The sequence below is a fragment of the Scyliorhinus torazame genome, chromosome 12, assembly GCF_047496885.1.
Source record: "Scyliorhinus torazame isolate Kashiwa2021f chromosome 12, sScyTor2.1, whole genome shotgun sequence".
In the NCBI taxonomy this organism is placed as follows: Eukaryota; Metazoa; Chordata; class Chondrichthyes; order Carcharhiniformes; family Scyliorhinidae; genus Scyliorhinus; species Scyliorhinus torazame.
The window spans coordinates 43,483,062-43,509,689 of record NC_092718.1 but is presented as its reverse complement, the minus strand read 5'-3'; the positions used below and the strand labels follow the sequence as shown (position 1 = coordinate 43,509,689).

The following is a 26,628-nucleotide window of genomic DNA, read 5'->3' as shown; positions in this document are numbered from 1 at the left end:
TCTGCTGCTGCTCCAGAAGTATCTTCAGCGTCAATGGTCCCCTGCGGTTCAGCATTTGCTTCCAGCTGAGATAGGCTTCGAGGGTCCTATGCTTTACAGCATGGATTTTCTATTCTGTCCCTGTCTCCTCCATCTTACATATTTGTGATCTGTGAGTCTCCGATAGGCAAACACGTTGTGACTCATCTTATCTCCAGTGCCTCCTTCCTCTGCAGATGTTAGTAGCCAGCTTGCTGGAAGTCCTCCCCTGCTTCTCTGTGTCTCTCGGATATTCAGTGTTCCCTTCTCCTGCAAGGAGAGCAGGTAATGAACTTTGAGCGAGAGTAATGGAAAGTGTTAAACAAGTGGATGGATTGATTGGAGACGATAAGGGTGAGCGTTGCAGAGGCTAGAGAGATGGGCATGTGAGGAAGAGAACACATGAGGAGATGGATGGGGGCATCTACAAGGTAAGTTGCTGTAAAAAGTGATGAGTTGGAATAGATTTGAGAAGGCAGAGTGAGGGAGTTGGAATGATAATAATTAGAATAATAATCTTTATTGTCACAAGTAGCTTACATTAACACTGCAACAAAGTTACTGTGAAAAGCCCATAGTCGTCACATTCCGGCACCTGTTCGGGTATGCGGAGGGAGAATTCAGAATGTCCAAATTACCTAACAGCACATCTTTCGGGACTTGTGGGAGGAAACTGGAGGCACCCGTAGGAAACCCACACAGACACGGAGAACGTGCAGACTCCGCACAGAAAGTGACCCAAGCCGGATTTTGAAACTGGGGCCCTGGCGCTGTGAAGCAACAGTGCTAACCACTGTATTACCGTGCCGCCCATAATACAGAGACACACGTCAGGTTACAGTTAAATATGTCAGTGTGTCACTTTCCTGCCCTGATTAAGTTATTAAATCATTGTCGGCATTGAAGGTAGGAACATGCACCACACTGCTACTCGTCATCTCTTGGCTATCTCCAGCCAAGTCTTGTTGCATTAAGCGGCAATACTCTTCCTCCCACTAGTAAAGAAAAGTATCTCCCTGTGTATCTGTACAATCCGCAGCTTCAGACACATTGAGGCATGAGTAAACTGAGACAGACACAGGCTTGACACATTGGACTTCCACTTGTACAGTCACATCTTCTGCTTTCCACCTCCCGAATCCATCAGTTGCCATCTTTGCAATGTGCCTTTAAATAGTGGAGTAAAATTGACTCATGTTGGCCATCATCATGCTTGCTGATGCTAATTGACCAGGAAGTCGGATGCAAATGCAGTGTCTGCGTTAAACAGCCAGTGACAGATGGACTGCACTCACTTTTGGTTTGACGTGCGCGACTGGACACCACCCAACCCCCAACCCCAGCCACAGCACGTTATCATGTTAAAATTCATCCTGAATGTCTGTTCAACTACAAAGTCTGACACTCCAGTCACAAACATTGCTTCTCTGTGTAGAGAGTGCACTGGATAATGATCACAATAAGGAACCCTATCTGATGATGATTCTTCCCCTTCACACCCGGAGATGCTGTTTCACTTAAAGCAATGCTATTGCCAGCCGAGCTAAGATCAGCTAACTCATCACAGATCACCGGCAAGTTTTTTTTCATCCATGTGTTGCAATCTCGCACAACAGACAAATTCATCCACTCATTCGTTCTGATAGCTTTTGTTTTTATTAGTATCAACCATCTCAACTTGGTTTGAAGACCTTCAGCAAAGTCAAATTAAGCATTTTTCTGCTCATTTAAATTTTTCCCAATTGAGACTCTAACTTTGATTTCAACACACATCCAGCCTTCATTAGGAGTGAGTCATCTCTTAAACTTATTTAAATGTTTTTGCAATCTTTATAATCATGCATCTCACTTATAACACCTCCTCCGTGTCGACGCTGTCAACAACAGTGAATGCTTTCAACAATATGAGATTCAGAGATTTCTACAGCTTTAGAGAGCTGTGTCACATTATCATTCCTGTTTAACTGCATCATTTTCTGTGATTTCATACAAAGATACACAAGTAATTGAAGGTCGGGGAAAACCCAGACTTTTTCGGTTTTCCTCAAATGACTTTTGTTACAACTATGTGATGGGCTTAGATCACACTGTGGATTTACCTCATAAAAACTAGACTTTGAAACCACCTTGTGTGAATATTGGTATATGAAATGAATTGGTATATGAAGTGGGGGGGTTTCTTTCTTCAAAGGAGACTTGCATTACAGGGAGGGAGAGACATGTACCATCTATCTTGGTGATGCAATGGCTTGTGTTCCTATGAACCAGATTTATATCATCATTTGTGTTCTGATAATCAACTTGCCAAACTATTTTTCATGAACGTCCTTCCCCTTTAAGTACCTGTGCTTTAAAAGACAAATTACTGATAATTTTGGAAAGAAGTTTGGATCTTGTTAACTTTTTTCTGCAGCATCATGTAACTTGTTGCATGGCCAAACAATCATTTAATAAAATAGTGATTGCAACCACTTTGGTATATATCAACTAAAATTGAATTGAGTGTGTCAAAAGAGATGTATCTGATTTCATCTGTTATCTATAGCCAGTGTTTTTTATGCAGCAAGTTGAAAAGACCTTTACTTTTGAGGAAAATTAATAAACAAGATTGATTTTAAAATTTGGTCAGTAAAGAATCAGGAGCGTCATTCTCCGACCCCCCGCCGGGTTGCAGAATCGCCGGGGGCTGCCGTGAATCCCGCCCCCGCCGGTTGCCGAAGTCTCCGGTACCGGATATTCGGCGTGGGCGGGAATCGGGCCGCGCCAGTTGGCGGGCCCCCCCGCTCGATTCTCCGGCCCGGATGGGCCGAAGTCCCGCCGATAAATTGCCTGTCCCGCCGGCGTGGATTAAACCACCTTTTGAACGACGGGACAAGGCGGCGTGGGCGGGCTCCGGGGTCCTGGGGGGGGCGCGGGGCGATCTGGCCCCGGGGGGTGCCCCCACGGTGGCCTGGCCCGCGATCGGGGCCCACCGATCCGCGGGCGGGCCTGTGCCATGGGGGCACTCTTTCCGTTCCGCCTCCGCCACGGTCTCCACCATGACGGAGGCGGAAGAGACTCCCTCCACTGCGCATGCGCGGGAAACTGTCAGCGGCCGCTGACGCTCCCGCGCATGCGCCGCCCCGATATGTCATTTCTGCACCAGCTGGCGGGGCAACAAAGCCCGTTTCCGCCAGCTGGCGGGGCGGAAATCCCTCCGGCGTCGGCCTAGCCCCTCAATGTTGGGGCTCGTCCCCAAAGATGCGGAGCATTCCGCACCTTTGGGGCGGCGCGATGCCCGTCTGATTGGCGCCGTTTTGGGCGCCAGTCGGCGGACATCGCGCCGTTTGGGGAGAATTTCGCCCCAGGTTGCCATTTTTCATCATGTCTTGATTACCCAGAAGAATCTTGCTACTATGCTCATCCATCTACTTCCATTCCACTTTTAAAAAGTTGCAGTGCCTCAAGTTTGTTTTTTACTGTAATTTGTGCATTTATTATAATTAATTAATGTTGTTACAAGGTGAGGTAAACTTGACCTTAATCATTAACAGGTTCTGAAATTATGGGAGTTGGATGTAGAACTGTTATGATACTGAATATTGAGCAGATCAAATTAAAGTGGTATAATACTTCAGTGAGCAAAAGAAGCTTGACATCATTCAGGACAAAGCAGCTCATTTGATTGGCACCCCTCCCACAGACATTCGCTCCCTCCACCACTGGCAAACAGTGACAGCCATGTGTACCATCTACAAGATGCACTGCAGTAACTCACCAAGGCACCTTCGGCAGCAGTTTCCAAACACATGATTGCTTTCAACTAGAACGGCAGCAGATACCTGGAAACACCACCACCTGTGAAGTTCTACTCCAAGTCATTCAGCACCCTGACTTGGAAATATATCGCCGCTCCTTCACTGTCACTGGGTCAAAATCCTGGAACTCTCTTCCTAACAGCACTGTGGGCGTACCTACACCTCAGGGACTACAGCGTCTCAAGAAGGCAGCTCACCACCACCTTCTCGAGGACAACTAGGGATGGGCAATAAATGCTGGCCTTGCCAGCGATGCTCACATCCCGTAAATTAATTTAAAACAAAGAATTTAAAGAAAGCATTATTACATGGAGGGATGGTGGAATTAATACCTTATTCAGAGTGAGAAAGTACTCTATCACCTGTCAGTTATGAGATTGTTTTTGTTGAAGATGAGCCGAGCATTCCGCCATTTTCTTTGTGTCCAACATTTGATTGTGCTATCGTTTAATTATAGAAAAGAAGGCAAATCATGCGCCTTTGTGACAAATATTTCTGCCTGAAAATTCTAGTTAACACTGTCAGACACTTCCAAATGATTTATTGATGGAACTTTTTACAGCCTTGCATCCTGATGAACAACATCCAGCAATTGAGAGTCCAGCTGGAGAAAATGTTTGAGTCGATGGGTGGAAAAGAGGTCAGTGCTTTTTTTCTAAATCTAGAAGGAAATCCATTAAATATATATTTAGACATGACCAATAGCTTTCCAGCATTTAGTACCATGAATAATATCATTTGCTTTTTGTAATTGTTAATTTTACTTTTTGCAGTAATTGTATATGTTTTCTTATCAGTACTGTGCTTCCTTTTTTTAATATGCAGTATATTGCTCAAGCACTATTTACAAATAGTGACTTCCTGATGTGCTCATGGTTAGCTGTGTTTGTTATAGAGGGAGTAAACTTCTGTAAACATGTTCTGTATAGCATAGCCTGTTGCATGGTTTATACCCCATCTGTAATTTGTCTTGTCTTTATACAATATTTTTGTTGTGCATTCAACTCTGCTGCAGGAACAAAGGGAAAATGCCTTCTGTAAGGTCTGTGCGAACAAGGATCAGAATGGATAAATCAAGACAAATATAAAGCTATATTTTTCTTGAACTAATTTAATGAGTCAATGTAAAACTGTTTTAGACAGTTGTGCTTGGCAATAACATTGACTGGCTGCCGAAAATGAATAGTGACTGAAACTAGTTTCAGGAATACTAACATAATTTAAAAGTGTGATTATGGCTACCAACTATATTCACTATTTTTGACTACTGCTTAAATTCTAATGCATGATAAACCACTGGCACTGGAAGTAGCAGTCACTATTGATGGATGGACACCTGATTCATGGGATCATTTACAATGGTTTAACCATATTGACACTGGATATGGTACCAATTGTGTATCTTTCCCAAAACAGAGCATTTTTATTATTTATACATTACATGGACATATAAGATCAGAACTTAAACTTTAGGAAATGGCGTTTAAGCAAACCCCCACAAATCTGGATTGTTTTGTTTCTATTTTTGTTCCATATATTTTCTCCTATTTCATTTATGTTATTAAAGGTTGCAAGCAAAGTTGTGCTTCTGCTCAGTTTAATTAACTGGTCTTTTTAATTAGTGGTTTCCGGGTTAGCTTTCAATTATTTTTCTGTTTAAGAAAAAAATAGAGAAAACTTCAGACCCTTGTTGCTATCAGGATCTTTCATTCTGTGTGCAATTTTTTGATTAGAATCATTTGATGTTGAATTCTCTTTGGGGTGACATGTACCGCAGAATAAAGTGAATAAAAGCACACATCATACATTCGCCTTTCTGGAGGGTATGATTAGTCTGGGGCACTGCTGCTTGGCATGTAACTATTCTCACCTGCTTTAATAATGTGTAGGTTCTTCAAACCAATAAATCTCTTCAATATTGGGCATATATCCCATTAGTTCCATAAACTGTGTAGTCGACTTTACATTTAGATTGGTTCAGGGAGTTTGCATGGTGGCATGTTCGAACATTATGAATGTGTCGGGGGGAAATAGCACAGTTGGAGTTGTTTCATCGGAATCATCTTAACTAGCCCAGCAACACCATTTGAGATCTTATATGCAGATTACAAACACAATGACATGCACTCCAGGTAATGGAAAAGTGCAGTTACTTTGGTGACTGTCTATGTGCTGGCATTTATCTTTTTTAATGCAGTTTTTTCTCCCCCCCCCCCCCCCCCCCCCTTTTATGATATGCATGCTGAGATAATGGTGCGACCTAATGGCCTTGCCTTGCCCGAATTGTAACACAATGCGGCCGGTAAATCTCACATTACCCAGCTCATTATGCTTAGGTGTCGTGATGAATCGCGATCTGGATCCCGCCCACAATGGGCGGGACCCAGATTGCATATTCCAAGTGTGCAATCATGCTCACTTGAATATATTTTCGCTGAAGTTACCCAAGGCGCGGGGTCTAACCCCCATGCCTCGGAGACCCCCAGTGAGCGCTGTTTAGCACTGGTCCCCACCAATGTGGACCAGGCGTATCGGTACTTAGTGGGGTCTGCTCGGCTCCTGGGTGGTCAGTCTCTGGGCAGGGTGGTACCTTGGCACCCCAATACCACCTGGACTTCGTGGCATTCTCTGCGCTGCCAGCACCAGGAAACACCCGGCTAATCACGCTTGAGGGAGGACTCGGTTTCATTTCCGTTAAGCCGCGCCCAATGAGTAAACTAATCTGTTGTCTAGTATTACCGTGCTTGTTCCAAATATGGTCAGTTACCTGCTAAAATAAACTGAGTGATGACATTCAGTGAAATCGTTGCATTCACAATATCTATTCCTCGGTTTCTTCAATATTCTTGTTCCAGAATATAAATTATATACATTCCTCTGAAATTCATTCATGTCATCTGTCTGGTGATTCACCTTTCCCAAGACATTGCAGGGATAAATTCAATCATGAGCAGGGTCCCATTATCCACATTACAAATCTCTAACCTGGGGCGTCATTCTCCGACCCCCCGCCGGGTCGGAGAATGGCCGTTGGCCGCTGTGAATCCCGCCCCCGCTACCCGCCGAAGTCTCCGCTCCCGGAGATTGGGCGGGGGCGGGAATCCGGCCGCGCCGGTTGGCGGGACCCCCCGCTGGATTCTCCGGCCCGGATGGGCCGAAGTCCCGCCCAGAAATTGCCTGTCCCGCCGACGTAAATCAAACCTGGTATTTACCGGCGGGACCAGGCGGCGTGGGCGGGCTCCGGGGTCCTGGGGGGGGGGGCGCGGGGCGACCTGACCTCGGGGGGTGCCCCCACGGTGGCCTGGCCCGCGATCGGGGCCCACCGATCCGCGGGCGGGCCTGTGCCGTGGGGGCACTCTTTCCCTTCCGCCTCCGCCACGGTCTCCACCATGGCAGAGGCGGAAGTGACTCTCCCCACTGCGCATGCGCGGGAAACTGACAGCGGCCGCTGACGCTCCCGCGCATGCGCCGGGAAACTGACAGCGGCCGCTGACGCTCCCGCGCATGCGCCGCATTTCCGCGCCAGCTGGCGGGGCAACAAACGCCATTTCCTCCAGCGTCGGCCTAGCCCCTCAATGTTGGGGCTAGGCCGCCAAAGATGCGGAGACTTCCGCACCTTTTTGCCGGCGCGATGCCCGTCTGATTTGCGCCGGCTTTGGCGCCAGTCGGCGGGCATCCCGCCGTTGGGGGAGAATTTCGCCCCTGGTCCTTCCTTTCCCTGTTAAAATTGTTTTAATTTCTTTGCACCTAGTCAGCGGGGGAAAAAAAATCTTTTAACCGTATAAATTTTAGCCCAGAAAAAGCCTATTTGACCCATCGGCCAGGATATCCTGGCTCTGTCGTTGCAGGACCCAGTCCGGGAGATTCGACAGCCAAAGGTCCGTGACTTTCAGCGAAACTGGATGATCCCAGTAGTGGACGTGGCCGGAAATTCCCATCCCTCCTGCTGGCATGAGGCCTATATTTGCATAGTCCAATCTAATCACAGCTCCTCACCCATTTTGCGTCCTTTTATGTTTTTCATTTTCAACCCCTATCCAATAAAAATGAGCTTCTTTGGTGTGTCCTTAACATAGAATATATTCCAAGCCTTTAAAGAGGGAGAGTACAATGTACAAAGGGGAAAAAAGGAACCATGGTTGAAGATTGAGCACAGAGGACTGTAAAGCTTGGTTGAAAAGATGGCTTTGAATGCACTTCTGTAAGGGAATTCCAGAAAATAAGGAAATAAGAAAACAAATAAGAAACTGAAAGGTCAGTCATGACTGAAGGAACAAAGCAAATGACACAGATTCAGAGTCAGAAGAGGAAACGGTGCAATGGGGGAGGAGAGACTCTGAAGAGTGTGAGAAACAAGCCAAGAAGTTCAAATTCAAAGTTTGGAGGGAGGGGAACAGATGTTTTGTCCATCAGTGGGAATAGAAGTAATGGACTAACAAGGTTACTGCAGGACAGCACACAGGCTGTTGAGTTTTGAAGAAGTTGAGGACTCCCCTACACCCGCCAGTGACGTCTGGGCGTGAACCTGATTACTATGAATTTCTTTAGAAATAAATTTAAATTGCCCAATTTTTATTTTACCAATTAAGGGGCAATTTAGCAGGGCCAATCCACCTGTCCTGAATATCTTTTGTTCACACCGTCCTACCACGAATTTGTCTTGATTTTAATATCAGTGAATGGCTCTATGGCGTATCTTCCATCTCAGTGGAATGTTCTCCCCTGGCGGCGTGATTTCGCACTATCATGAATCACTAGTGGTTTTCTAAAGCAAAAAACAATCATGATGACCATGCCGGGGGCGCAGAGGTGCATGGATGGCATGGGCTTGAAGGCCAACGTCAAACAATGCACCCTGGCACCTGGGCAGTGTCCCCAGCAGTGCCAGGGGGCAGTGCCAAGGGACACTATGTTGGGCACTGCTGGGGCAGTGCTGGGGGTAACCCTTTTCCGCTGGGGGAGGGGGCTTTCCCCCTAAGTAGGGCGAGGGAAGGAGACGGGTCTGCATCGGCGAACAAGCGGTGGGAGAGGGATATAAGGTGCCTTCCGATACTTCCGTAGTTGCGGGGAGGAACATCCGAAGCTTTAAAGGCGACGCCCAATCTCTGTGTAGCTGGGCTTGCTGGCTTTACCAGGCCCCACTCTGCCAAGAGTGACGGTGCAAACCATGCCCCCCCTCCACCTGCAAACCATGCCCCCCCATCCCCCACTGATTTATTGAGTGTCAGCAAATCTGGTCAGAAAACCTGGCTGTGTTTCTGGAGAGAAAAATACCAGTTTTCAGTCAGAACCCCTTTGCCTTTTTAATTTGAAAAATTCCACCCAAGGACATTATTCAAGGGTTCCAGTGGCAGTGGTGTGAGATAAGGGTAGAGCTACATGATTTTACTGACGCGGAAGTAAGCAGTCTCCGTGATAATAGGATGTTTGAGGGTTCAGAGCTCAGTTCAGCATTGAACAGAAGATCACATTTTTACTCAGCATATTTATGGAGGCTGACCTTACCACCTTTACACGGCGGTTTTTAATTTAAGTTTTTCTTCCATTTCTATAATTAAGGCATCTCGGACATCAGTGCATTTCCTTTACACTAAGTTGGGATGTAACTTAACTTGTACCTTATCTATTTTATATTTAAATATTTTCTCCTGCCAATCTGCTGTTTCACCAACCAATAAATTCGAACCACATTCCCTGTTAGCCCAGTACAATTGAATAATTTTCAGGTCAAAACAATTTACTTCAACTCCATGTGACGAGGCTATCTGGTCATTAGTTCCTGCTTTCTACTTCAGGTCACTTTCATGACCTGCTTCATTACCCAGAACCAGACCTCACATTGAATCCTTCCTTGCTGAATGTGCAGGGACTCATTACAGAAATATTCTCAATGCATTCTGAATCCATCTTCAATATTTTCTTATCCTGGCATTTTTGTGTCCCAATTTTGGGTGACACGGTGGCACAGTGGTTAGCACTGCTGCCTCATAGCTCCAGGGACCCGGGTTCAATTCCGGCCTCGGGTGACTGTCTGTGTGGAGTTTGCACTTCCTCCCTGTGTCGGTGTGGGTTTCCTCCGGGTGCTTCGGTTTCCTCCCACAGGCCAAAAATGTTCAGGTTAGGTGGATTGGCCATACTAAGTTATTCATTAGTGCTGAAGGAAGTACAGGTTAGGTGGAGTTTGGGGTTACCGGGATAGGGTGGGGAATGGGCCAAGGTAGGGTGCTCGTTCAGAAGGTCTGTGCAGACTCGTTCTCCACTGTAGGAATTCATTTTTTCCAATTAAGGGGCAATTTAGCCTGCCCAATCCACCTACCTTGCACATCTTTTGGTTGTGGGGGCGAATCCCACGCAAACACGGGGAGAATGTGCAAACTCCACATGGACAATGACCCAGAGCCGGGATCGAACCTGGGATCTCGGCACGTGAGGCAGAAGTGCTAACCACTGTGCCACCATGCTGCCCCTGGAATTCAATGATTCCAGTGCCTAAACCCTAAGTAAAGAAATTGTTACATTAACATGAAATTGCATTTATGCTCTGAATCTCAAACCAAAATAATCCATTTAAGCTTGTAAATAACTGTGAGTGATGTTATGGCACACAACATATCAAATACCATGTTCCCAATTTTAACAGAGTTATTCATTGATTTAAAATAAATATAAATGCCCCTTTAAGACAGTAGAGATAAAAACAAATGATATGAATATGTTCAATATTTGCATGAAGATCTTGCTCCCAATAATTTCTAATTGTCCCTCAAACGACAAGTGAGTACAGATTATTTATACTTTTCAGTTAAAAATTTTGCAATTTCAAATTACATCTCACCTACAGAAAAGGAGGCTGCCTTGAACACCCAGTACCTATTGTAGGTATCATATCCCAGAAACTGACCCATTGGATTATACACAGGAATGCCTTTTTCTGAGGTTCCAATACCTGTGAGCGGTTTTCTCTGACATTTACGCACAGCTCTGGCTTTAATTTTTAATATATTACAAAGTTCATTTTTAAAAATAAATATAGAGTACCCAATTCATTTTTTCCAATTAAGGGGCAATTTAGCGTGGCCAATCCACCTAGCCTGCACATCTTTGGGTTGTGGGTGTGAAACGCACGCAAACACGGGGAGAATATGCAAACTCCACGCGGACAGTGACCCAGAGCCGGGATCGAACCTGGGACCTCAGCGCCGACAAAGTTCATTTCTAAAATGGATCCTGTATCTTCAACATCAGTACTTCAACTTACTATTCAATATGACAATGGATAAAACACTGTGACTAGTGGGGTACTGCAAGGATCAATGCTTGGCCCCAACTATTCACAACCTATGTAAATGATTTGTATGTGGGGATTAAGTGTACTATTTCCAAGTTTGCAGATGGAAGTGTGAGTTGTGAAAAGGATGCAATTACGTTTCAAGGGGATTTGGATGGGCAAGTGTGTGGCAGCTGGAATACAATGTGGAGAAATATGAGGTTGTCCACCTACAGGACAACAGAGTATTTCTTAAATGGAGAGAGGCTGGGAAGGGCTGAACTTCAAAGGAACCTGGGTGTCCTTGGCTATGAGTCACTGAAAGCTAACATAGAAAATAGGTGCAGGTGTAGGTCATTCGGCCCTTCGAGTCTACACCACCACTCAATATGATCATGGCTGATTATGCAAATTCAGTATCCCACTCCCGCTTTCTCTCCATACCTCTTGATCTCTTTAGCTGCAAGGGCCTTTAGCCGCAAGGGCTAACATTCAGGTACAGAAAGCAAGTAAGAAGGTAAATGGTATGTTAGCCTTTATTATTAAAGGGTTTGAGGATAGGAGTAAAGATGGCTTACTGCAATCATCTAGAGCCTTGGTGATACTGCACCTGGAATAGTGTGCCCAGATTTAGGCCGTAATTCTCCGATCTCTTTTCCTGCTGGCAGAGCACCCCCATCTGTGGGTTTCCAAGTGGCATGGGGTGGCTTCAATGAGAAATCCCATTGACAAGTGGCAGGAAGAGAGAATCCCGCCACCAGCGAAAGGCGCACCGCCGAGAAACACATGGCTGGGGGACGGAGAATCCCGCCCTTGGTCTCCCCCTCAGGAAAGATATACTTACCTCGGCTTACAATGAAGTTACTGTGAAAATCCCCTCATCGCCACACTCCGGCGCCTGTTCAGGTACACAGAGGGGGAATTCAGAATGTCCAATTCACCTAACAGCACATCTTTCGGGACTTGTGGAAGGAAACCAGAGCACCCGGCGGAAACCCACATGGACACAGGGAGAACTCGCAGACTCCGCATAGTGACCCAAGCCAGGAATCAAACCCAGGTCCCTGGCTCTGTGAAGCAACAGTGCCGCCCTTATGTAGATGATTAAGCATTTTCTATAACTCTTTATGAAATATTCAGAGTGTATTTAATTTCATCCATGGGGTCTTGGTTGAGAAACAAGCCTGATTATAAATCTTGTGGCCCACTGAGATGAAGGAGGGTCACTCATGCGGCCCACTTACTAGCCTCAGTTGCCCTTTACAGGTATAGTTGCTTTGAGGATAATATCCCTGGCTTGAGAGTTTACAACGGTGGGGGTGAGGGTGGAGCACTTGGGGTTACGGCGATAGGGAGGGAGAGGGGGCCTAGATAGGCTGCTCTTTCAGAGGGTCGGTGCAGACCCGATGGGCCGAATGGCCTCCTTTTGCACTGTAGGAATTCTATGGTTCTATATGATATTAGGGAGGTTAACGCCAGTGGTCCCGTCCTCAATGCTGGACTCCATATTGACTTATGAAAAGCAATTGCAGATCTTTTGTAGCTTGCGGTGTGATGTAAATTTTATTTTCGTAGCTAAATCTGAGCTTATTGGCCACTGAAGGCTATAAAAATCCACATTGATTCTTCAAAAATCATATATTATTAATTAAGTCATGGAATACTTGGGAGGAAATCTTGAGCAAATTAATTCCCCATGAATTACCTATGAGTATGTTAGTTTCACTATGTTAAATGAAACATACTCAAAGAGCTCCATCAGGTGAATTGAGCCACGCAGCCACATTCTCTATCAATTACTTACAAGAAATTAATTTCAAAAATTTCACATGTGCTGAAGGATTAAATTTCCAATATTTTGTGAGCCTTATCAAATCATTTAAAACAATTTAGGCGCTGTCATCCCTGGTTTTACAAATTTTAGTGGAATAGTGTGAGTAAATAGTGGTGGGATTTCGGCAGAGGACACTGAAAGGCTAGCCTTCTGCAACTAATGTTGTTCTCCGGAATCACATCCTCTAATATAGATTAATGAGCATTATCAAAAAGTGCAAAAGTCAATTTGTGGCTGTTCAGGAAGACAAAGAGAATTTGCATTTATATGCCAGTTTATCTTGTGTCTGGAAAATGTCACAAAGTGAAATGAATAGTTCTTGTGAATTGCAGTCGCTGGTGCTACGATCTTATTAAAATTAAGGTCATTAATCCAGACACACACAGTCGCATTGAAAAATGAGCACTTATTGCTGGTCAAATTTGGCATTAATGCATTTGAGGTGCAGCAAAATTTCTGATCATTCACCACACAAGTGGGATAGTGTAGGGATCCTTATGCCAGGGAGTGCTGGCGTAATGGCCATTAGTGGACAGGCCACATTGGAGGAAGGGAGTGGCCCATGCTTTTTAAGTATGGCACAGAGATAATCCTGCACTGAGCTCGTGGTTCACCAGGGAGGCTGAGACTATCCATGACAATCTTCATGAAATGCCAGCCATCTGCAGTGCACCACCAATAGCAGTGAGGACCACCACTGTCATCAACATCAATGCTACAGGCCCATTCCTGAATAAACGGGGTAAGATGTTAATTCATTCCGAACGCATTAACTTCTCGAGAGATAAAATCGGGCCCAAACGCATAGCATTCCTTGGAGCCAACTGAACTTTGGCAAGGAAAAAGGGGGGCCGGGATTCACCGACCCCTTGCCGGGTCGGAGAATCAGCGGGGGGGGGGGGGGGCGCGAGAATCGCGCCACGTTGCCCCGACGCCGGCTCGCCCATTCTCCGGCGCCAATTCTCGGGCTCTCACGGGATCGCCGCCGCGCCAGTCGGGGGCTGTTGAAAGCGGCCCCCCAGCGATTCTCCGGGCCTGGACGGACCGAGTGCCTGCCGAGTTCGGCCGAGTCCCACCACCGTGGCTTATGTATGGTCCCACCCGGCGGGACCTCGGGGTTCTGTCTGCGGGTGCCGTCCTGGTGGGGTGGCCGGGCGATCCGGCCCCAGGGGGGGCCTCCACGGTGGCCTGGCCTGCGATCGGGGCCTACTGATCGGCGGGCAGGCTAGTTCTGTGGGGGCCTATGTTCCTCCCCGTCAGGCCCCTGTAGAGCTCCGCCATATTGTCCGGGGGCCGGTGCGGAGACAGGAACCCACCCGCATGCGTGAACTCGCGGACACTACTCCCGCGATGTACTAGCCCCCATACCTGCCACTTGAGGTCCATTGACGCCGGAGTGGTTCGCGCCACTTTTCACGCCGGCATCAGAACTTGGCCGCGGGATTGGACAAACCCGGCCAAAACCTGCAAAATTTTTTTTTAAGACTTCTGTCGCACTTTCAGAGCCACAGAATGTCCTAAAACCCTTGACATCTGTGATTACTTTCAATGTACTTTATTGGTTGCAGCGTAGGAAGCTGGTTTGGGAGCAGCAAGATCCCACAGATAGCAATATGATAACCAGATAATCTGCTTTTGACATTTGATTGAGGGATAACTATTGGCTGGGTCACTGGGGATACTTCTCGTACTCATTCCTGTGACAGAGGCATAGGCTCTTTCACATCCAGTCGAGAAGGCAGGTGGGCCTCAGTTTAACATTTCATCCTGACAGCGCAGCACTCCCTCAGAGCAGCGCTGGAGGTTCAAACCAGATGTTCCTGCTCAAATACTGGGAGTTGAACCTATGACTTTCTGACTGAGAAGCGAGGGTCGTACAAACTGAACCACTAGTGACACTTGAAAAACTGTAAAGCTAAAGATTGAGGTATGCATGGTGGAGGTGTATGCGTTGAATGGATTTTCGTCTTGATTTTTGTGAGCGTCTCTTAAACGTGGCTTATTTGCAGATGCATCTCTAGCTGAAGGAGTGGAGCTGATGTATAGCTGTGTAGACACCTGGCACCTTTGAGAGAAGCAGATATCATGTTGCATGTATTAACAACTAACCTGGATCAATATCCATGGGTCTCTTCCTGAGACTGGTTACTTTCTGTCATTCCACCTGATGGATAACAACACATAATCTGTGTGTTCAAGTATTTATTGCCATGACAAAAGGGTGTGTGACCCCCCCCCCCCCCTCAGTTTTCTGTCTTGCCAGTCTCTTGTTTCAAAGCATCACCTTATCACATACAACTCAGGAGAGGCGTCCAACAAGCTCAGTCTCTACCCTGCACCAGCTCTTTTCACTTCACCCATCCTCACTACTATCCTTTCTTAGCCGATGCTCAGTGTCTGTGTAGCTGTGTTAGCAACTAACCGAACGAAAGATGCAATCTTCTAATCCAACTGGAGCCCAACTCTTACTCTGTGGGGGGAAAAGCAAATGATAAATTATGCATAAATAAGCATACTTAACCTGATAGACACTGCAAGCACGTTTTTTACTATGCACTGTGGACATTTTCATTTTAGCATGTCATAAAATGTCTGACTAATTAAGATTCAGAGTTCCTCGCTATCCTTCAATCTCCACAGACAACATATCTACTGAACACAGTGTCCTGAACAGACTGACGATAGCTTGCTCATAAGCCATTAGTGGTTTATGATGTGATTAACACCACCTGTTCCGTTGTGCAGTTTACCCCTACAGTCATTAGAGATTGAGGAAGAGTGATTTAACCCTCAGTCCCTCCCACTAGGGTCCACATAAAGTTATCTACATAGCCCTGCTATATTCAGTTCTATTTCTTTGTTACATCTTTGCTAACATTATACCCTGTCGGTACAGTCGAGGTTTTTTTTGCATGTCTTTTTTTACAACTTTTCACCATGTGTATATTTATCTCCTGCTGCTACTTTGCATGACTAATGGCCCTTTACCTATCTGTTCATTCACGCAATCTTTCTCATTCACTGCACAAGACCAGAGTTTCGAATTTTCAGAATCTGCTTTGATGATTGCCATCTAATTTACACATGCTTTCTTGCCAAACATTGGGGTACTTGCTAGGAGAGTTCACCAGGACTTGCGAGGCTTCGCCAGTGAGGATATGATTTTCCCTGTTGGCATTGAAGTATTTGTTATTATTGTTGTAAATTAACCAACGAGAGGAACAAACAATCTGACATTTTACCCATTGACTGGTTTTTAAAAATTGCTTTAAAAAAAAATCTGGATTACAAGTGCATCCTGATTGACACTGCTTTTATTGTGCGATTGGAAATCAGGGGCTGGATTTTCCGGTCGTCGGGATTCTCTTTTCCCATTGGCAGCGCACCATAGCATGCGAATTTCCTGGTGGCATGGGGTAGCTTCAATGGGAAATCCCATTGACAAGCGGCGGGAAGAGCGAATCCACCCCAGATATTTGAAAATCTCACATTTTGCAAATGCATATTCCCATAATTTCATTACCAATTCACTAATTTGGACACAACATGGGCATTTTGCCAAAGGCAATACAAGCCTCTAGAAAACTCTAATGGCTCTAACTGCAATGCTTTAGGAGGAGGTTGCATATATTTAAAGCTGAACTTGAACAATTGCAACCATTTTTATGCAGACTGTAAATTTAAATAAAAGTTCTGTATAGGTTCTATCCTCAATTCTAATATTTTTGCAATCTACAAGGTAGAGGCGGCGACGTAGTGGTATTATCACTGGATTAGTAAACCAGAGACCCAGAGTAATGCTATGGGGACCCAATCCAAATTCTGCCACTGCAGATGGTGAAACTTGATATCAATAACAATCTGGAACTAAAAGTCTAATGATGACCATGAAATCCTTCCCGACTGTTGGAAAACCCCATCTGGTTCAGTAATATCCTTTAGGGAAGCAAATGTGACTCCAGATTCACAGCCATATGGTTGACTCTTAACTGCCCCCTCAAGGGCAATTAAGGATGGGCAATAAATGCTGTCCCAGCCTGCGAGGCCCACGCCTCATGAACAAATTTTTAATAATTACATTTCTCTGCACATTTACTGTGGATAATTGTCCCAAGGTGCTTCAAGGGTACGTAATCAAATTAAAATAGATGCCAAGCCAGAGAAGGAGATGTCAGGAGCGGTGACCAAAACTTGTTTAAAGAGGGTTTTCAGGAAAGTCTTCCAGGAGGAGAGCGAGAGGAGAGGCTAAGATATTTATGGATATTTAATCGACACCATAGGGCAGGAATCATCTGAAAGCACAGTCACCAGGTGTGGGGTGGTCTGAAGGGAAGGATAGACAAGAGGCCAGAGAGGAAGGAACATAGAGTTCTGGGGGAATGGTAGGAATTGGAGGAGCTTACAGATTCAGGAAGGGGAAAATCATGAAATGATCTAAATAGGAGACAACTAATTCCATTGGAAAAGTAAGAGATTTACATAATGAAACAAACAGATGACTAGAATGCTACAAATTCATTGGGGTGAATGTTCCGGTCCCGCCCACCTCACAAATCATCATGGGCTGGATGGAAAATTTGACGGATTATCTACGGTTCATTAACCTTTCCAGTCTCTGGGCCAAACGTCCGCTAATGCTGCCCAATGCATTCATTCATAACTGATATACAATCATGGCAGCACAAAGATCTTGCAAATTCAAAACAATACTGTGAGGCTTAACGCCTTCGTGCCATATAGCAACTCTGCAGCATTAGTTTGTCAATACAAGAGCCTGTTTCTCATTATTATAATTTTGAACATGACAGATTGGCCACCACCAAATTTATAGTTTCCCAAGACCTGAGTCATGCCATTGGCTTTCTGAGTTCATCTAACATAAAATAAATGAAATGTTGTGGTATTTTAGCAAATTTGGCAAGAAGTGATTAAATCTGACCCTTCAACAGGATTGTCAAATTCTTCGCGAAAGATGTACCTGCAGAAATCTAAAACCTACATTATCACTGTTCAAGGAAATGTTGCCACGCTTGTTTATTTTTCTAAAATCCGTTTCAAGGTCATGAAAAAAATTCATATGCATGGTAACGGGCAGCACAGTGGTTAGCGCAGTTGCTTCACAGCTCCAGGGTCCCAGGTTCGATTCCGGCTTGGGCCACTGTCTGTGCGGAGTCTGCACATCCTCCCCGTGTGTGCGTGGGTTTCCTCCGGGTGCTCCGGTTTCCTCCCACAGTCCAAAGATGTGCAGGTTAGGTGGATTGGCGCTGATATATTTCCCTTAGGGTCCAAAAGGGTTAGGTGGGGTTACGGGGATAGGGTGGTGGTGTGGGCTTAAGTAGGGTGCTCTTTCCAAGGGCTGGTGCAGACTCGATGGGCCAAATGGCCTCATCTGCACTGCAAATTCTATGATTCCATGGTGACCATTTTCCTTGTGCACACAAGGTTCAGCCACCATCAGAGTGCTGAAATGGCACAAGTGCTTTCAAAGGTAGCAGAGCTGTTTTGCCCTGCACTTTATCTCACAATTCCCTCGTCTAAAATTTCCTTCCACTCACCATCTGATGCCAAATGATGAATTGTTTAGCCAGCAGTGAGGAGTATTACACCAACCAGCTTTGGCAATGCCCAAGAGTCGAACTCAGTTAACTATGTTTAATGAGGCATCAAGTGTCACGTTAGAAAGATTGAATGGGCAGATATAGGGCATGCGACGAAAGAGGTTTCCATTAAAAAAAGGACCTAAACATATTAATGTGTGAGAAGGGTGATTGGCCAAGAAAAGGTACTCATTTCTTTTGAGAACTTTTATATGGCTTTTTTGAATATTCCCAAAAAAGAACATTAGTGATCCTTGCTTCTTCCCTTGGCTTATCCTCGTGTACTATGATGTGGTGATGTAGTTGGGTAAGCCATTGTGTAAGATTAAATGTGTTATAAAGAAAGCGTTTAAATCTGATAAATCTGACAGAAGGCTAAAGCTTCTTGATTTACACTGCATAGAATAATCAACAGATCAGTTCTGAAATTGCTTGCTGCTATTGCTTGGCGAGTAAATGGGGTCAGTCATGCAATAACAAAATCACTAAGATTTTCCTCATGTCTGAACAAGGGAAGTGAACCATTTTGCTTATAACAGTGCCCCATGTGCATTTCAACACTTGCCATAGCATTTCTCAAATTGAACATACCCAAATAAAGTAATGCTGAGCAGAATGTGCATTTAAGCTTCTGCCGATTAAAGGCACCTCTATATGTTCTCTTGCATGCAATATTACAGCATATGGTTAAGATTAATCTGCTGTATTCTAAAGCACTTGCAAAGTTGGTTTACGAGAGATTTTCTAAAACTATTTTCCACCCAATCTACACGCAAGTAAAATGTTCTGATTCATCTCAATTGATTTGAAAAACAGTCATGTTCTGAGGGCTGCAAATGTGAATGCTGCTCATTCCCACATTTTCTTGGCATTAAAACATTGTCCAAGTATTGGCATAAATCTTTGCACCAAAAGTCATTTTGAAACGAGTAGATAACCGTTATGTTGCTGCTATTTCATGGATATTGTTGCTTTCTTTTTAGCTTGATACTGATGCAAGCGGTGTCCTGAAAGAGTTACAAGTCAAACTCAATGGTGTCTTGGATGAGCTGAGTTATACCTTTGGCACAAGGTAAAGTAATTTTATTATTAATGATTAATGTAGCTGAATGAAGAGTATATTGGGCGGGATTCTCCGGCATCCGGCCGCGTGTTTCTCGGCAGTGGGAGGTGTGGCGCACTGTTTGCTGCCAACGGGATTCACTGCTCTCAACGGGAATTCCCATTGAAGCTACCCCACACCACCAGGAAACCCACGGGTGGGGTTGTGCTTCCAGTGGGCGCTCGGAGAATTCCGGTCATTGTTTAAGGGTATATATCATTATAGAATTTATCTCAGATAGGTTTAGTTACATGAAGGGTCTTTCGAAAGTGTATTTTGGAGCAGTATCAATAATTTAAGGAGCTTAAATGAATGGTCAGAAAGTTGCACGTACATTTATTGCTTTTCATCACTTCAGCCTGTTTGCCTCCATTGGTTGTGTTCAATCAGATGTCAGATTAGATTGTTAGAAAGAGGCATCTTTAGCAGCAAAGGTAAGGCAGAACAACTCGGCACCATCCAGCTTCTCTTAGTTACTCACATTCCAGTTGACCAGAGTAGTCATGTTGCTGGTGGAGAATGCAATTGCTCGGACAAACTCAAAGGCCATGAAGCCTTTAAGTTTCATCTCACAATACCTGTAGAATTGGACCAGCAGCCAATCAGCTGACACATGCGAGAGGTCTATCAGCACATTTTGCAAATATGGGCTGGCCTCAGTAGCCAACAAAAATGACATTGATTAAAATAGACCCCATAATGTATTTCCTATGGCCTTTTACAGCACAGGTACTCATTTGCTGAGTGTTTGGACAAAAAGGGGTGCAGAGCGGCCACAAATCTGTCATAGCACAATCCCACCACTTAAAACTTAAGTTGTCGATTGCTGGGGCTTCCTTTTTTCTGTCCTTTTCGACTTGACAAACCATACATTGTGAATTCTAGGCAGAACATTTATTCCTCTTCACTTGTTGTTCCTTTGTTGCACACGTTGAACAGTAGCATTCTTGCTGCCGCTAATTGCTCCCTGCAGCTCCAAGAACATTGCTCAGTTTAGATATTCCATTAGGCTTGCCAGGAGCTGTCCTGAATTTTGGAGGCGGGTGCCATTGCCTGGCACGCATCTGCAGAAGGCCCAGTATTTGCATAATCTGACTTGGACACAGTGTTTCGTACAAATTGAAAGAGAACTGCCTTTGCCACCCGAGCCGAGAAACTGCCACCAAGTTATGTCATATCCCGTAGCTTGCCCTTCAGGATATATTCAGCACAGGAATAGCCTGTGCAGTTGCAATCAAAATCAGTGTCACTTTGAACTTCTAAGCTGCCATGCAGTCCAAGCCAACACTGGTGGCATTTTCCAGAGTTGCATGTCCATACATAGAGCCATAGAATTCCTACAGTGCAGAAAGAGGCCTTTCAGTCCATCAAGTCTGCAGCAACCCTCTGAAAGAGCACCCTACCAAGGTCCACTTACCCACCCTATCCCTGTAACCCCATAACCCCACCTAGCCTGCACACCTTTGGACATTAAGCAGTCATTTATCATAACCAATCCACCTAACCTGCACATCTCTTGACTGTGGGAGGAAATCGGAGCACCAGGAGGAAACCCACGCAGATACAGAGTATACGTACAAACTCCATAGAGACAGTTACCCAAGGCCGGAATTGAACCCAGGCCCCTGAGGTTGTGAGGCAACAATGCTAACCACAGTGCCACCATGCCGCCCATCAATTCATCAATCAGGTTGTTGATATTCTGTTTGCTGAGGCAACGTATATGCCAAGATTCCACTGGTAAGAAGGCAGCAATCACAGATGTTGGGCCACATTTATGGCAGGTTCTCACTCCTGGTCAACAGAGGTAAGGGGGATAAGCTTGAAAAAACATTGATGGCAGGCGTGTCCCGCAGTTGCTGAGGATCTGTCTGAGTGCAGATCCCTGATCATTGACAAACAAAAGCTCAGGTTTGACCAAGGAGAGAGAGATGCAAGCCCGTGCCTTTGCTATTTAAGTCCCTGGGTAATCCAACCACATTAGATCAAAGCAAATTACTGCGGATGCTGGAATCTGAAACAAGCACAGAAAATACTGGACAACCTCAGCAGGTCTGACAGAATCCATGGAAAGAAAAGGGAGCTACCGTTTTGAGTCTGGATGACTCTTTGTCAGTATATGTTTTTTAAACATCGGCTGTGGGCAGCCGTCCCCCAGAAACGCACCTTGCATTTTAATGAAGCGAGTTGGTTTCAAAGCTCATGTCTCAATCAGGAGTAAACCTCGCACAAAACCAAGGCCGTGCAGCATCTTAAATGCAGCAGCCCTTTAACAACTGCGGCACATCCTACCCTTGCCCTCCCCCAACCCCATCGCACAAGTGTTGCCACATAATCTCCAGTGCAAAATAAAACTGATCCTCATGTTATCACACATATTTAAGCAGCAAGCTACCCAAATCATAAGAACATAAGCAATAGGAACAAGAGTGGACCATACAACCTCACTGATCTCCTACGTCAGCTCCACTTTCCCAACCGCTCCCCGTCATCACCCACTATTGTGAGAAATGACACAAGTTATACCTTAATACTTTGCTATTCCTATACAAGGCAGGCCCATTAAGGACTGCATCATCGTTCATTTTAAAAGAAGCATCAGCAGGTTCCTCATTAATCAACACCAGAGATACCTGTTCTTTATTGCTGCTCAGAATCTTGCTTCCAGTTTGTTATTTAAGCCCCCTGAATTGTCTGTAACTGTATCTACAACATTGTTAACTGTAAGAGTGGACTTTTGATGTTCAGTTCTCTAGTGACTATCACTCTGCATATTTTGATGGAAGAGAACTGTGCACTATAGAAGTGATTGATGGTGCACTGTAAGTATTGCATATTGCACAATTGTACCGGCACATATTAAGGAGACATTTAGTGCAAATCATAACATTTTTACATAATGTGGCCCATATCATGAATTCTGCACTTCCCTCCAATCTCCAGGGGAGCGATGCTCCAAAATGGAGACCAAGTGTTTGCGCGTCGTGAACGCCGTCGCGTTTCACGACGGCGCAAAACGGGCATGGGGACGACCGATTCTGTCCCCCACAGGGGGCCAGCACAGTGCTGGAGCGATTCACGCCGCTGCAGCCCCCCTTCCCGGCACCAAATGGGCGCCGCGCCAACCCGCGCATGCGCAGTTGGGCCGCGCCAACCCGCAGATGCGCGGGGGACTTCTTCAGCGCACTGGCCCCTACGCAACATGGCGTGGGGGTTCAGGGTCCGGCCGCGCAACAACGTAGGCTGGGGGTGGGGATGCCAGCCCGCCGAACGGTGGGCCCCGATCGCAGGCCAGACCCCATCGGAGGCCCCCCCCCCCCCCCCCCCGGTGAAGGAGCGCTTTTTCCCGCCCCACTGGCCGTCCCCCGACCCTTCGCGCAGAGTTCCCGCCGGCAGCAACCAGGGGTGAAAGGCGCAGGCGAGACTCTGCTTTGTCCGCGCGGCCCCAGCGATTCCAGTGGCCAGCGCCGCGTCGAACGTGCCGGTGCAAATGGCGCCGATTCTCCGCTCCCAGGAGAATCGCGCGTCGGCGTTGGGGTGTCGTGGTGCGGTTGCAGCGATTCTCCGGCCCGGCTCAGAGAATCGTGTCCCAGATCCAATTATTTCCAAACTTGTTTTTTTAGAGTCATAGATGGTTATAGCACAGAAGAAGGCCCTTTGGGCTGTCATTACTGTGCCGGCCGTCTAAAGGAGCAGTTCACTTAGCACCAATCCCCAGCCTTTTGCTCTGTAGATGTGCACATTTTACTTTTTCACAAAATAATCCAATTCCCTTTGAAATCCCTCCATCCAACCTGCACCCTCCACCCCCCTGCCCCCACCGCCCCCCAGGCCCTCCCCCCACATGCTCTTGAGCCATGCATTTCTGAGCCTAAGCACTCACTGAGTAAGAAATTCTTTCCTCAGGGCGCCATTGCTTCTATTGCCAATTATCATAAATCTGTGACCTCTGGTTTTCGCACAAAGATCCGTGGCCACCTCTCCACACTTTCTCGTCTTAAGCTCCACCACTGGTTTTGCTCCTTGTCCTTTTAAGTGTCCCGTTTTAAATTTAAACAGTAAAGTCGCCATGGTCCCAAATATCCATATGCTGCCTTACGTTGGGAGGGGCGAGCTGACTGGTGGTTGAAATGTTCTTGACAAATGGCCTGATTTATATTACAAGAACACATGTAGCTAAAGCCATGAACAATTTATTAACATTAACTGTGGGTCAAATATGTACAAAATAACAAATGAGTAACCGTATGAACATGCACAAGCAACCTTTCTCTTCCAGCTCCCTAGTCAGTCTGAGGTCACCTGACTCTTAACATTCACTTATATACTAATGAGACTCCTAGTGGTCAGTCAACGAATTGCAACACAACCATGATATCACTACATCTCCTTTCCTTTGAAAGAATAAATTACATTTTCATCAGTATATTTACGTGTGATATCATTAGCCTGTGAGTCTAAAAATATTAATTTTTTTCTTGAAAATTTCTTGAACTGGTTTAACAAATATATATATACAGCAAGCATTGGATGTACAAATGGTTCAAATCCACAAATCGATCAGGTTTTCGTCTGACTCTAGTTGATCTTCTCAAAGTTTGCTGCTCAGAACTTATAGATTCAATGTTCTCCATGACATTCACATGCTCAGGAACTGCTGAACTATCTGATACTGCAGCTCACCTTTATTCTGACATAGATTCATCATCCATCACGTTGTTGGGAAAGTCTTCTCTGTGAAAGTTTTCAAGAGCGCACAACGATTTCTTCTTAAAACCCAACCCTTCCTCTGTCTGTGCATTGTAGGAACTAGAAGCTACTTGTTCAAGTACAATGGCTTTTCTCGACCAATTGCCTGAATCTTCTATTCTCACAATGTCATCACTACTCAGAGGTGGTAAAGTTCTTGAACTTTGATAGCTCTAGAACACTATCATGGAACTGCTTCTGTTTTGCTTTGATGTTTTGCACATCCTGCAGGACCACTGCATTCTCCTCCTATACCAAGTGTGGTACGCAACCTTCTATTAATGAGTAACTCTGCTAGTGACCTATCATGTGACAATGGTAATTAATTGTACCGTGATTGCGTGAGATATGGATCAGATTGGCTGTCCATTGCTTTCTGGAGTGATTGTTTTACAATATGTACACTTTTTTTCGTTAAGGTCTCCATGCCTATACGAGCATCACCATTTTTTTAGTTTCACACATACCATGGAATTTATCCCATTGGTAGGTTCTTATATTTTCATAATTTGTGGTTTTGTATCTGATACGGGTGGTAGGGTAGAAATGAGAAATTAAATGCAGATCTACATCTTCAGCAATTTCACGACTAATAGTTTGCATCGGTGCTTTAGATAATGCATCTTCTTTAAATTGTATCTCATTGATAACGGTAATGCACTAAAATCAGTGAACACATCACTGAATTTGCTGGTAATGTTCTCAGAATCGTTGGAGTGTTGATCCAATCCCCTTTGGATACTACTTACCAACTGCAGTAGACCTAATTCTTCACAGGACTGATCATCTAACAATGAATCCAAGCCCTTGGATACAATGCAGAATGGGACAGAATAAACTGTGTTCTTCACCACCACACTCAGGTCACAAGCACCATGATATTTAATGCTTGGGCAGCACGGTTGCGCAGTGGTTAGCACTGCTGTCTCATGGCGCCGAGGTCCCAGGTTCGATCCCGGCTCTGGGTCACTGTCCGTGTGCAGTTTGCACATTCTCTCCGTGTTTGCGTGGGTTTCGCCCCCACAACCCAAAGATGTGCAGGGTAGGTGGATTGGCCATGCTTAATTGCCCCTTAATTGGAAAAAATGAATAATAATATAATAATAATAATCGCTTATTGTCACAATAAGGCTTCAATGAAGTTACTGTGAAAAGCCCCTAGTCGCCACATTCCGACGCCTGTTCGGGGAGGCATTACAAGCCAGCTGTTTAGCCCACTGTGCTAAACCAGCCCCTTGTAGAATTGTAATATAATTGTAGAAATATAGAATTGGTTACTCAATATTTATTTTTTTTAAATGACATTTAATGCTTGAACCATTATAATCTCTCAGATATTTAGTGATTTCTTCTGATCAGCTAAATTTTTAGATTTTTTAAATCAGTCATGCTGATTAAATTGGCTTTGGCAGCAGTGTCTAACTTGGTCCGCTATACTGTACACTTCAAGTGGTGGCTGTCGTTTGTCCTCATCAACCACATTGATTTTAAATGGAGTATCAGTTTGCATTTTTTTAAGTGCTGATGGATTTTTTGATATCTCCAAAAAATTCTTCTTCTCTGTTATTACTCCAACAAGCAATGATGCTTCATCACTAGAGGCTGGGTCTTTTACTGTGCCGACTGATCTGGGGTTGAGCTTAGAGTAACAATTCTGAACAAAGTGTTTTTTTTGTATGCACCTGGAACAAAACTTGCCAAACGCTGGGCACTGCCTTAATTTGTGCCTTTGACCACATATTTTACACAGAAATACTTTGTCCTGATGTTTAACCTGTTTGTTGGTGTGCGAGGAGTTGCAGGAACATTCCCACCTTTCTTCAGAAGTTTCCCATCTTTTTGGAAAAGGTGCGGCAACCAGAGTGTTTTTCTCCAAGAAGACGCCACCATTATTGAGAAACGTTTTAGAATGCTGTGCTGCTAGCTCATGAGCCTGACAAATATTAACTGTTTGTTCCAAGAACAGCGGCAATTCCTTCAGCAGCCGTCTCATCACCTTATTTTCATTTACACCAAACACAATTGGGTCACGAATCATGGAAGATGCCATGGTTTTAGCTTTTAACTTCAAATCAGTGACAAAATGATCTATAGACTCTTCTGTCTTCTGTAAACATGATCTAAAACATTGCGTTCATAAATTTCATTCTTTCTGGGAGTGCAATGTGCATCAAATCTTCGAATTACTTCATTAAAATTTTTACTATCTTCATCATTTGCAAACATACTAAACACAGCAATTGCTTCGGGCCCTGCCGTTGTTA

The 26,628-nt window shown here is 45.1% G+C and overlaps 1 protein-coding gene across 7 annotated transcripts in view; it reads left to right on the top strand.

Annotated features, from left to right (window-relative positions):
• Positions 1–26,628, top strand: part of LOC140387540 (protein unc-13 homolog C-like) — a 972,441-nt gene that overhangs the window by 850,727 nt on the left and 95,086 nt on the right. For 5 of the 7 annotated variants that reach the window (XM_072470780.1, XM_072470777.1, XM_072470779.1 and 2 more), the window contains 3 exons: positions 4,378–4,455; positions 4,831–4,857; positions 19,497–19,585. In XM_072470780.1, the coding sequence (XP_072326881.1) occupies positions 4,378–4,455; positions 4,831–4,857; positions 19,497–19,585 (194 nt within the window). The remainder of the gene's footprint in view (positions 1–4,377; positions 4,456–4,830; positions 4,858–19,496; positions 19,586–26,628) is intronic. The other 2 variants (XM_072470778.1, XM_072470776.1) reach the window with 1 other exon arrangement.